Source organism: Martes martes, assembly GCF_963455335.1.
Source record: "Martes martes genome assembly, chromosome: 1".
NCBI lineage: Eukaryota > Metazoa > Chordata > Mammalia > Carnivora > Mustelidae > Martes > Martes martes.
The window spans coordinates 2,747,528-2,760,070 of NC_137888.1; the positions used below are offsets into that span (position 1 = coordinate 2,747,528).

Consider the following 12,543-nt stretch of genomic DNA (forward strand, 5'->3'; position numbering starts at 1 on the left):
CCTCAAGGACTTTCTGTCCCCAAACCACCTTTCTCTTTTCTCTCTCCCACCCAGAAAACGTTCCACTCTCAGACCCATCTCACCCAGCCAAGTGTTAGGAAAAATCAGCAGGCTTCCTTTCTAATTCATACTCAAGGGTGAATGGTTGATGGGGCCTGCCCGAACTTGACAACATAAATGCCCCTCCAATTGGTAGAGAATCGAAATAAAGCCAAACGCACGGGCCTGCCGGCACATTAGAATCTCCTGAGGGTTTTTACAATATGCCTGTGGAGGCCCAGAGGGGAGGCGGGGAGCGGTTCTCTCTGTGGTAGTGCCCACGGCTTGCTGAACGTCACATGTGGATGACCACACCATCTCTACAAGACCTATGGAGCACATCCTCAGGCCAGGCTCTGTCTGAGTCCCTGGAGGAGACAGCGGTAGACGAGACAGACCCAACCCCTGCCCTCACGGGCCTCATGGCGTGGGGAGGTCTGATAGGCAGCCACTGTGTCCCGAGAAGGCCCTTGGGAGGGAGCTAGGAAGGTCCCTCAAACAAGGGGGCTGGGGGCTGGGCAGGAGGGAGTGAGCTGTGCTCAAGAACACTGCAGCCAAGGGAACAGCATGTGCAAGGGTCCTGGGGCGGAGTGGGAATGATCTGAGCTATGGGCAGGGGAGACGTGCAAGGGCTTGTAGGCCCGAGAACCAGCTTTCTTTCTCCTTGGAATCAGGTGGGCGTCGGAAGATGCTGGGCCTGTTCACATTGAGCAAGACTGGGTGTTCCTTGAACACACCGACGGTGCTGGCCGTGTTCCGGAAACACCTTCAGGCACCTCTGTTGGATCTGTCCTGGCCAGTGTTCTAACAGCGAGATGACGGAGGACGAGTCTGGAGAGCAGGCGTTCCCTCCCAGCCTGACGTGAGGGCTCAAGTGTCCACAGCACGTGTCCGGCGTGGACCGTGAGGGACCCTTCTTGGCTGCTGGGGAGCCGCTGCAGCTGCTGGCTGGACACAGGCAACGGGAGGGCCCCGGTGAAGGAGCCCCAAGAGGCCAGTGTGTGTGCCCATCTGGCAGATTCGGAGATTGAGGCAAGAAGCCCAAAGCTCCAAGCTGGGACTTGGCCAGAAAGCAAGGCCCCTGGCTCTCCCGCTCCCCCTGCTCCCCTGCCCACAGCCCCCACCTCTTGTCCCCAAAGGGCCAAGGGCACAGACTGACCCAGCTACAAACCGCCCCCGGTCCCCTGGCTGACAGGCCCCAGAGGAGGAGCTCCGTGAGATCTTCGGGAGGGTGGGGGTGGGGCTGATTCCCCCCCTCATTCTCTCCCCACCAGGCACACAGCTCAGCCCTGCGGCCTCCTCCCAGGAGGGCAGGGGAGGGAGGGGAAGTCCAGGCAGGAACTAGAGCTGCAGGGCGACCTCTGCCCTCCTGGGCCACCAGAGCTGATCCTGCCGTGAGCTTCCCTCTGCCCGGAATTCCCCCGGGACCGAGTGCCGCGTGACGGCCCCAGCCCCGAGGCCCTTTCTTCACCAGGGCTCTCCGAGCCCCCACCTGCCGCCCCCCCTGCCGGGGGCCTTGGGGACGTCTCTCCAAGCCCAGGGCTGAGCGATCCGGCATCCCAGGTTCTGAGGAGGAAAGACCCAGCTGAAGGAGCCCCAGGAGCTTGGTGGGGGCAGCAAGGGCTCCCCTCCAGCCCCCGCACACATGCACACACGCACACACACATGCACACCTGCGCACATGCACACACGCACAGCTCTGGGCACGGACCGGCGGCTCCTCGGTTCCCAAACTGGAAGTCCTCCTGCCCGGGGGGTCACCGACTCCTGCAGGGGGACGAGTTTACGGGTTTGTCCTAAATCACATCGGTTAGTGAGCAGGGAGAAAGGGACATGAGGGGGCCTGGCGTGGCGGGGGGGGCAGGCGAGCTGGGGAAGAGGAGCCCTCCATGCCCCGTGGGGCACTCGACAGGAAGGCCCTTAGGCCGCTGGCGCCGTGGCTCGGCGTCCGCAGCTCCCCCACATTCAGCGTGCGGGAGAGACGCTGCCCCAGCCACACGGAGACCCGCCAGGGTGCGGCTCCCCCTGCCCCCGGCTCCCACCCTGCCACGCGGACCACTGCACCAGGCAGGGCGCAGCCAGGGGAGAAGGAGAGAGAGGTGCCCGGGCAGACGGGGCCAGGCAGGAGAATGGGACGTGGGCAGGTGCGACCCCGGGCCCAAAGAGGGGCTGTGGGTACCCCATTTCCCGTGCTTCCCACTTTGGGAGGCAGAGCTAGCACTGCTGCCCTCCAGGGCCCCCCAACATCATAGCCACGTCCAGGGTTGGGCTCCGGGAGCCGGGCTGCTGGGACCCAGGCCAATGGCAGGCTCGGCCTCTCCCCTGTTCCTCCACACAGCGGGGCGGGGGCCCGGGGCCGGGAGAGACGGTTCCCCGCTGTCCTGCCGCATGTCCTGAGCCGTCAACCGGCTCCATCCACAGATCCACACCCACAACACATCCCTCGCCGCCCGCCCACCCCTCTGTGACACCCAAGTCCTCACACCTCAGGGAGGAAGCCGTGTCTGGGAAGCAGGCAGGTGTCGGCTTCTGTAACCCTTCCCTGCCTTCCCTAACTGCAGACCCCACAGACACACGGACACACGGAAACCACCCACCACCCGTGCTCCCTTCCCCTCTGTGGACTCCCGAAGGGGAGCAGCCCCCCATGACCCGCATCCCGGCTCCGGTGGCCTCTCTGAGCTGACAAGGGCCGCGGGTGAAGACGTTTCAGGAAGCCGGCTGGGTGCGCCCGCCCCAGGGTTAGTGGGGACCCAGAGGCCCCTTGGCCTGCCCTGGCCTCCCCACACCTTCCCCGCCCCCAGTGCCCTGGGCCCAGCCTTGGGGTCCAGGCGCCCTGAGCAAGGACCTTGCTGGGGGCAGGGCTGGGGGCTGGAACCCGTGGCCGAGTGGCCTGGACAGAGACAGGAGACTCGGGAGCCCCTTGGTGGCAGCGCCTGGGCCAGGTCAGCGTCTGTGCATAGGTGAATCATTGACAGACACCAGACATCGGGTCATCCGTGGGCGGGCAAGCATGGGTTACCATAGAAACGTCCAAAACAGAAACACAGGCTGCGAGCGTTAGAATGCGGGCTTGGCCCTGGGCGCGCCAGAAGCGGGCAACCCCGGCCTCCAACGGGCCCCGAGAGATATGTCCAAATTCCAAACCCCGGACCCTGCAGATGGGGCCTTATTTGGAAAAAGAGTCTTTGCAGACATAATCCAGGTGAGGGTTAAGTTGACATCACCCTGGACCATCCTGGCGGCTGGCGTCCCTACGGGAAGGGACACATGCGGGGAGAGACGGCCTGTGACAGTGGTGGCAGGGACAGTGGGGCCCCACCACTCCCTGGCAAGGGCCGCACGGGAGCTGCAGAAGCAGAAGCAGCCCCCCTGGGGCCTTCAGAGGGGCACACGCTGCCTGCACCGGGGTCTCCCGAATACACTGTGGTCTTCGGCCGTGGCAGCCCCGGGCAGCCGTGGCCACTAGACATGGCGGCCGGTCTCAGGACACACGTTCGGCCGTGGCCATGGCATGGTTAAGAGAGCAAGGACCAGACTCAGGAGGAGACCGCTGGGATTCCCATCCCGGCCTCCCCCAGAGGCCTCGCGTCCTCAGACGGCTCACTGTACTCGGGTTTGCACGGCAGAGGTCCGGGAACAGCAGCCCCCGGTTGGTCCCCACGAGTGAGGCAGGCGTGCACCCGGCACAGACCAGCAGAGACCCCGCAGCTCCCCGTTCTCAGCACCAGAACAAAATCAGCCTCCAGGGACGGCACTCCTGGCCGCAGCATCCAAAAGCCGCTTCTGCCGGCTCCACGTTCTCCACGTTCTCACAGTGCCTGGGTGGCAGTGGGGGTGACCTGTCGCCCGCCTCGGTCCTCCAGGTCTGATTGGTCTCCCTCGAGGGTGCCCCGTGCACCCCAGCAGTTAGGGACCACCAAACCCACCCTTCAGTGTGGACGAGGCTCTGGGGAGGCCTTGGGCTGCCGGCAGAACACTGTGCTTTGAGCCAGATTCATTTTTTTATTGATTTCTCGCTCCTGGAGGGGGAAAGGCGCAGCGATCCCAGACTCCGGGGAGCTGACAGCTCCACAGAAGAGCGAGCCACCCCTGCTCCTCCCAGCCCCTCCTTCCTGGTGACCTTGGGGTGCCCTTGAGCACCCCGCCCCAGCCTCTCTCCTGCCAGTCTCCGGCACTTGAAGGCAAGCAGGTGTTTCCAGCAGCACAAAGAAGGTCAGGTCCGAAACCTCCTTGACAGAAAGGCTCTGCCGACCGGCCGAGGAGGGGAGGCTTTTCCTCGAGGCGGAGACGCGGGTAGGAAGTGTCTTTGTGCAAGTGCCGTCTTTCAAGTTCAAGTGCAAATCAGAGGCAAAGGGAAACCGGTGAGATGAGAGGCGAGAAACAAAGCCGGGAGGTTGCCCGTGGCTGCGGCAGGCGTGTGTGCGTGCACGTGAACACGTGTACGTGTGTGCGCGTGCACGTGTGTGGACGCTGGCACGTGGGCCTCGTACGCATGTATGCACACCTGTGCATGTGGTGTTACTGTGCGTGTGTGTGTGCACCTGTGTGTGCTGTGCGCGCACGTGTGATGGTGTTGTGTGCGTGTGTTCTGCTCCGTCCGTTGTCACCGCCGCAGCCTGCACGCGGGTGCGGGAGCCGAGCCCCTCCCCAGCCCCTGCAGCACCCGGGGGGCCTTGGGTCTCCGGCCTGGTCGTCCCGCGGCGGGGAGCTGGCCCTGCCGGGTGCACAGGGGAGCGGCGTCTCCGGCCAGGCACCCCCCACCCGATTTGGCCCCTAAGCTGGGAGGGGCTCCCCTGTGCACTCTCACTCCCACCCCGGAGGCCAAGGTGGGCGCAGGCTGGCTGGCACGTGAGCGGTGGAGAAGGGGCCGCTGCCGGAGGAAGCAGGGCCCGACCTCGCCCTTCGGCTCCCTCTGCGGCTGGGGTCCCCCCGGTGTGCTCGCGCCTCCTGGCACTCCCGGACAGCCACAGGCAGCATCTGGCCAGTGAGATCTGAGACCCTGTGGCCTGGTCCCCCGTGTCCAGTGTCAGTGACCCCATGACCCGGGCCCCCGTGTCAGGCTCAGGGCTGCCCACCAGGGCCGCCTCCCCCACAGAGGAGGGCATTCTAGGGCATTCTAGGAGCGGCCGCAGGAGCCCGGGAGGTGGAGGCCCGGGAGGGCTGAGGCTTTGTGTCGTGTGGGAGGCGACCCGGCCAGAGCCTCAGGGGACCCGTGGCCCAGCGCTGACCTGCCGGCCGGCCCAGACTGTGCCTTTTTTAAAGGATCGTGCAAACAAGCCCATGAAACCCAAACCCCCGATCCCTGTGCGACCTGTTGTGTCTCCCACGCGGGACACCAGGGCCCTGGGGTCGGGATGGGGGCTCCCAAAGCTCCCCGTCACCTGGCCCAGGCCCTCCGCAGAGCTGTCTGTGGCGGCCACCCGGGGGCTGGAAGCCTGAAGGTGACCTCTGGGACGCGCGGTCTGGTGGCCACGGCCAGGCCTCTGCTGCCCTCTGGTGGTGTTTCTTGGAATTACAGGCGGCCGTGGGGACGTGGGGGATCGCGGGGGAGGAGGCCGTCTAACACTCAGAGGGCTTGATGATGTGCCCAGAGCCACACAGCAGGCCGCCCCACAGAGCAGGACCGGCCTGGCTTCCTCAGTGCCTCCGGGCTGACGGGTCGGGGCGGCACTGGGATTCCCACTGTGCTGGGGTTCCCTGAGAACAAGGGAGGGGGTGCTGGAGGGTCCTCGCCACGGCCACGTTGGCCGACACCCGCAGACGCCCAGCAGGCACCATGCCGACCGCCGTCCTCCGTGGAGTCCGGGCCCAGCCTGCCGGAGGCCGGCCCAGCGGGAGGCATCAGTGATGCCGGCTCTAGGGCCGAGAGCCCCGCCTCCCACCCCCCAAGGCGGCTCACGTGTGCTGAGTGGGGGCTGACAGCCAGCACAGACTCCCTGACCGACGGGGGGAGCCCCTGGGCCCCAGGGGCAGTGGAGTCGCCAGGGCAGCCCATGCAGGGAGGCCAGAACAGGCCCCTCGACCAGGAGACTGGGGACCCCTGCTGACACAGCCAGCGTCAGATGCGAGGGGGCGGCTGGGGGCCCGGGCCTTCTGTGAACGGCCTTGGGCACGTCTGCTCGACCCCAGGACCCCAGGGCCAGCTCCAAGAGCACCCAGCAGCTTCCACGCCCCGCAGTTCAGACAGAGGCCGATGGACAGCCACGAAGGGAGTGACCACGGTGCCCTGTCAAGCAGGATGAGGCCACCGGGGGCCTCCCTGAGCCCTTGGTGCCCCAGAACAGGAGTAGGGGGTGGGCTGGAGCCTGCCGTGCAGGGGGGAAGTTCTCCCGCACTGCTCTTGGCTCCCCTGCCTGGACTGGACTCTGGGAGACCCCTGCTTATCCCCAAAGAGTGTGCGCCGGGATCCTGGGAGCCTGCCTCCCCGAGGCCCGGTCACAGGCAGGCCTGTATTCGTCTGCTCTGCTTGTGGTAGCAACAGCCAGAAACTGGGCGGCGAGAACAACACGGGCAGACTCCCTCCCGGTCCTGGAGGCCCGGCGGCCGTGGTCCAGGCATGGGCAGCACTGGTTCCTCCCGAGGCCTCTCGTGAAGACCACCGCCCTCTCCCCGTGTCCTCATGTGCTTGTCCCTGTGTGCTTGTCTGGCCTCCTCTCCTCCTCTCCCGGGGACACCGGTCATGTGGGATCAGGGACCACGCTAGTGACCTCGGATGTCTCAGCCACCACATTAAAGTCCTGATGACCAACTACAGTGACGCTCCGAGCTCCTGGGGGCTGGGCCTTCAACACGCAGGAATTTGGGGGACGCAACTAAGTCCATTCTGAGCCCCACGCAAGAACGGCAGTGAACACAAGGCCTCCGGCACCTGACAGCCCAGTTCTGGCTGCGGCCGGCCGGGCCCACAATCTGCCAGCCACGAAGCCACCCGCCACGCTGGGCAGAAGCTCGTCATCAGAGGACAGCCAGTCTGGGGCAGAAGCAGGAGGAGGACAGACCTTCAGACGCTCTGATTTTCTCAAATATCCAGCCCCTGCCCCCTCGTGGAGGGGCCAGGTTTGCCCCCCACCACAGAGCACCCCCACGTTTCTGACAAATGTGGATTAAATGACAAGACAGGGGCGCCTGGGTGGCTCCGTGGGTTCAGCCGCTGCCTTCGGCTCAGGTCATGATCCCGGGGTCCTGGGATCAAGCCCCGCATCAGGCTCTCTGCTCAGCGGGGAGGCTGCCTCCCTTCCTCTCTGCCTGCCTCTCTGCCTGCTTGTGCTCTCTGTCCGTCAAATAAATAAATAAAATCCTAAAAAAAATTTAAATGACAAGACAGCATGAGGGGCGCTTCTTGGAAGGAACAGGGCCAGTGGGCAGCAGCGGGGGGGTCTGTGGGGGCCTTCAGGGCCCTTCTTGAGGTGGACTCAAGCCCAGGGTGATAGTGTGTGCGTGTGTGTGTGTAAGTGCATGTGTGCATGCTCGCATACCCATGCGCACGCCTACACAAGCCGCCTTCCACTCAACAGGGTGGCAGGGTCCCCCGTGTCCCCGACCTCCACTCCCCGGGAGAGGGTCCCCGACACAGCCCACCGGCAGCAGTGGCTGGCGGGCCCCGCCGTCTGCCCATCTTCCACGCCCAGAGATGCACGTGGCAGCCCCCTCCCGCTCCCACGGCCACTGTGCAAGTGCGGGGTCCCGGGCCGAGCCACTCCCCTGTGGAAGCTGTGGGCCGCTGGGCCTAGTCCCCTCCCCACTGCCCGGAGGCTGCGCGGGCCTGGAGAAGGCCGTCCCCCCGGGTGGGGGGGGCAGCGCAGGACACTCGGCCCTGGTCACCAGAAGCCCCCCCCCCAGGGGGTGTCTGTTCTCAGGAGCGTGAGCCGAGGCGCCTCCCACGCGGGAGGGAGACATGTTCTGACCTCGCTTGACCGCCCTTCCTCATCCCTTAGGGAGCGATGGACCCAGGGCCTTTCCAGGGTACCCCCAAGGGAGCCAGGACAGAAGCTGCCCAGAGGAGGTGACGCCCCGCCCGGTACCCCGTCCCCACAGGCTGGAGAAGGGAGCCCTGATTCCCTCCCGTTTCCTCCATCCTCCCCTCCTCCTCTCACCCCTAGCGGTCTCCCCCGAAACCCTCTCCTTCCTACCGGGCAGGGGTGCAGGGAGGCACATGGAGTGGAAGGTGGGAAGTGAGCGGGGCATGGGGAGGCAGCTGGGGCAGAGCAGGAGCAGGACGGGACAGACTCCGCCTCCGCGCCCCCGCGTGCCCTCCTGCGTCCCCGCTCTGGTCCCGCGGCCCCCCGCGCCCCGAGGGAAGAGGACGGCCACCAGTCAGCAGTTGCTTGTGTCACCTGCTCTTTATTGACTGCCACGGGCTGCATTGTGGGGGGCGCCCCGGTGCCCCGGGAGCGGAACTACAGAGGGGAAGGGTGGAGGGAGGGCGGTCTGGGAGGACAGGCTGCCGAGAGCCCAGGCACACGGGAGCCTCCGCCGGACGGACCTCGGGGCACCCAGGAGCCGTGGGCAGGACGCGCGGCCGGGTCCTGATGGCGAGTGCCCACCAGCAAGGGTCAAGGTGCCCCTGGCCGGCCCCGGAGACCCAGAGGCGGCCCGGAGCCTGCATCCTCGGGGAGCACAGGGCCCTTGTCTCAAGCAGCTGGCACGGCGATGGTTCCACCAGCTGGCTGGTGCGGGGGGTCTGGGTCCCCCTGAGGCCGCAGCACCCCAGGCCGAGGCCCCGAGCCCTCCAGACTACCCTCTCAAACCCTCGTTCCCTCAGAGAAGAGGAAAAGGAAATGAAAACGGGGAAAGCAAAGGGAGACGACACCCCACTTTCTACGGCTCCCCCAGTGGATGGGCCGTGGGGGCAGCCGCGGGGGCAGCCGAGGCCAAGGCCGAGCTTAGGACGAGGGCGCGGAGCTGGGCTTCTCCTCCCGCGACACGGGGATGGCTCTCTCGCTGTGGCCAGCGTCCACGCCAGACGGGACCTTGGGGCCGGAGAAGGTCAGCATGCCATCCGCGGACAGGGAGCAGGAGAGCGCCGACTGGTCCACGTTGGAAGGCAGACGGTAACGGCGGTGGAACTCGCGGGAAATGTAGCCGTGGTCGTCCTGGGCCGGGAGCGGGGAAGGGCACAGTCAGAGACAGCACTGCTGGGGGCCGCCGACCTTCCATGGTGAAGGCACCACGGGGTCCAGCCCACGATGCTCTCGCGCGGAGGGCTGGGAGGCCCAGAAAGTCCCGTGGAGGTTTCCCGGCCCCCAGGCCTCCCTGCCTCCCAGCACTGCAGGCCCAGGCCAGCCTGGGGCCAGTCGCTGCCGTGGACGTGGCTCATCAGACTCATTTCCCTCCAGACTTGCATGAGCGGCTCTGTCCCGCCTCATACTGGGGTCGGATTTGGCGTTTACCCGTGACCCACGCCCGGCCCCCAGGCTCAAAGCCTCGGCCCCTGCGCCCAACCTCTTCCTCCGGGCTCGGAGTGGTGTAGACCAGAGCACCGCATGTGGCCCGGGATGGGAGGGGCGGGAGACACGGAGGCCCCCCATCCTGGCCTCCCCATGTGGTTTCCCCAACCGTGACCAGAAAACCTGGTCTCCACCCCCGAGAAGCCCGCCTTCCCTGCACCAGCCGCGGGGCCGGGCAGGCCGCGACCGCCCTGAGGTCTCTGCCACCTGCCGGTCCAGCAGGCAGTGAACAGAGGCGGTGTCTGGGCCTCGGGCCGCTCACGGCTCAGCCGTCACACGTGGGTTTCCGTGCAAATCCGCATGGGCTCAGAGCTCGCCCTGCCGGCACCCAGCGTCTCCCGGGATGCGCCCTGCTCGCACCGTCACCCGCGCGATTTGGAAGGAGCCGGGGCGGCCGGCAGGCGGGGGACAGGGCCCTGGGGAGGCCGGTGCGAGGCGCCCGGACTCACCTGCCTCTCGTTGTGTTTGCCGTGGATCTCCACAAAGTCCTCCAGCACCTTCACGGTGAGGTCCTCTGGAGAGAAGTGCTTCACGTCCAGGAAGATGACGAACTTGTCTCGGTCAGATCGGACCTGAAACCCACACGCCGGTCGTGTGGGTCCGCCCAGGCCGAGGTTCCGGCAGGGCGGGCCAGAGAGGCCCGCGTGGAGGGGCCAGCTTCCCGGGCCCCAGTGACCCGCCGCCTGCCTCGTTGGGGATGGACGGTGGCTGGGTGGGGTTAGCCGGTTATGGGTCAGGAGACCGGTTCCGGGTCGGCGGGCTGGCAGGCTGGACCTAGCACTTTGAATAAGGTCACAGCCCTCGGCTCCGCTAGTGTCGGCCGAAGCAGCCTGGGGCCTGTTCTCTCACGAGGACACGATGTGAGCAGCTGCCAGCTTGCGCCCGGTGTCTCCCTCTGTCCCACCCTCACCAGCTGGCCGGGAGCGCTCAGCCGGGTTCCCTTTCTTTCCGGAGGTGACTGGCACTGCCTCCACCCCCGGCCAGCCTCTGCCTTGGGGCGGCGGAGACCTGGCTCCTCCAGACCTTTGGACCCTGGGGCCCGCCGCGGGACTCAAGGACGGATGGTCAGAGGTCTGGTGGCTCCCCTTTGGGCCGGGCCCTGCGCACGCGGCCCACCCACCCAGGCTTCCTGGGGAAGGAACCAGGGGGAGAGCCGGGACCACCACACTCGCCCGTCCGGGGTTGCTCCTGGGGCTTGCACCATGTGGGGTACATCTCAAACCGCACATGGGTCATGCGCTGCCGGGAGGAAAGGACGCTGCGTGGGCTCGGGGTCCCTCCAGACCCTTTCTCAGAGCCCCGGGAGGCTCCTCACTGCAGGTCACGGGGAGCCCCCAGGGATTTGGGGAGAGCGGCTCCACCCGACCAGAAGACCCCAGACGTGGGACACGGGGCTGCCTCTGCTCTGGGCCGGCCCTCGGGAAGCCCTGCTTCCCCTCCAGCCACGGCCGGGCGCCCCTCCAACCAGCCGGAGAAGCCAGCCCCCCGGCGGGTCTTACCTCCGAGACGCCGGAGTCCAGCACGGTGCGGAAGAGGGACTGGCGGTAGTAGGGGCTGATGGTGGAGGACAGGAAGGGCAGCAGGTCGTACTCGAAGAGACCCTCGCCGAAAAACTGGTCGAACAGGCGGCTGGGGTAGAAAGGGCCCAGCGCACGCTTGAACCAGGGCTGCTGGATGGCGATGTCCATGTTGGGCGTCGGCAGCGCAGGGACCCGGGGCTGGCGGGGAGTCGGGCAGGGGCCTCTGGGCAGCGCAGTGGAGAGCCCCAGGGACGGTCCTCCCTATATACGCCCACAACAGAATGGAAGCATTAGGGGGATTTGTCTGGAAAGCGTGAGCTCAGGGAGAAGGCTGCCCAGTCAGCAGAAATGTGGCGCGGGCTGAGTGCCCGCCTCTCCCAGCCCCGGGCGTGCGACGCTGACCAGCACGGAGCCCTGGACCCCAGCAGGACAACGTCCCCGAGGTGCCTCTCCCTGCAGCTCTGCCCCCACGCTCACCTGGGGGACGGTGGAGACTTGCATCCCCGTGACGGCATGGGGAGCCCCTGCTTATGGGCCCACTTCACAGATGAGGACTGGGCTCAGGGACGACACCCACGATCTCCAAACCACACGGTTCCTAGGGGACGGGACACCGTTTTTCTTTTCTTTCTTTCTTTCTTTTTTTTTTTTTTTAAGATTTTATTTATTTATTTGAGAGAGAGAGCACACAAGCAGGGGAGCAACAGAGGGAGAGGGAGAAGCGGGGGACCCCAGGACCCCAGGATCACGACCTGAGCCGAAGGCAGACACTTCACTGATGAAGCCCCCCAGGGCCTCCAGGATAGCATTTTTCAAAACAACATTCCATCTATCACTTCCTTCTGATTACAAAATGGATACAGAGTCGTAACCTCGAGGAAGACAGAAAATGCCAGGAAGAAACTGAAAAGGGGGGAGGGGCTGACGTGGGGTCTGTGCGTCCGGACAGGGAGGCGGGCTCGGTCCGGCAAGCGTGGAAACATTGTGTCGCGGACTCGGCCTGGACATCGTCCTCCCGTGTGACCTCCCACCAGGTGCTTCGGCCGGCCAGTCACATGGCCAGCACCCACTGTCGCCCACGAGGCCCCGGAACCTTGTGGCTCCTCCCACTGTGGCTCTGGCCGGTGGCTACCCGGAGGGGACCGGCCACCCAGTACGTTCCTCGGCAGCCTGGCCTCCGGGGAGCGTGTCACTACAGTAACACGCACCCACGGCAGGGTGGGGTTGCCCGCCCCCAGCCCCCCGAACCTGCCCCTCACTGCGCGGTCTGGCGCCAGAAGCTTCTTTGTCCTCGTGGCCTGGGTCCCAGCACAGCTCCTAGCCGCGTCCACGGGTGCTGGCGGAGGGAACGCACCCTCAAAGCGCCCGGGCGTCCTCACATGCTCCCCTCGCACCCCAGACCCGGCTGGTCCCGGAAGAGCACGAGCAGCGGGAGCCCCAGAGCGTCCCGCACACAAGCTCTGGACCAAATCCCCCCACCGTCTCCCACCCGCTACGCACACGGCACCCACCCGGTGGCAAAGGGCCCTGGAAAA

General features: G+C 66.1%; 1 protein-coding gene across 2 annotated transcripts; it reads right to left on the reverse strand.

Moving 5' to 3' along the window:
* Window positions 1-8,924: 8,924 nt before the first annotated feature.
* Window positions 8,925-11,299, reverse strand: CRYAA (crystallin alpha A; the record flags this gene model as incomplete). 2 transcript variants are annotated; one of them, XM_080830414.1, is made up of 3 exons in its annotated part: window positions 8,925-9,134; window positions 9,938-10,060; window positions 10,988-11,299. In XM_080830414.1, the coding sequence occupies 3 exons, from the start codon at window positions 11,174-11,176 to the stop codon at window positions 8,925-8,927; spliced, it is 522 nt and encodes a 173-aa protein (XP_080686540.1). The 2 variants fall into 2 exon arrangements, with proteins under 2 accessions (XP_080686540.1, XP_080686541.1); XM_080830415.1 differs by having other exon boundaries at window positions 9,938-10,171; window positions 10,988-11,176.
* Between the last annotated feature and the right edge of the window lie 1,244 nt (window positions 11,300-12,543).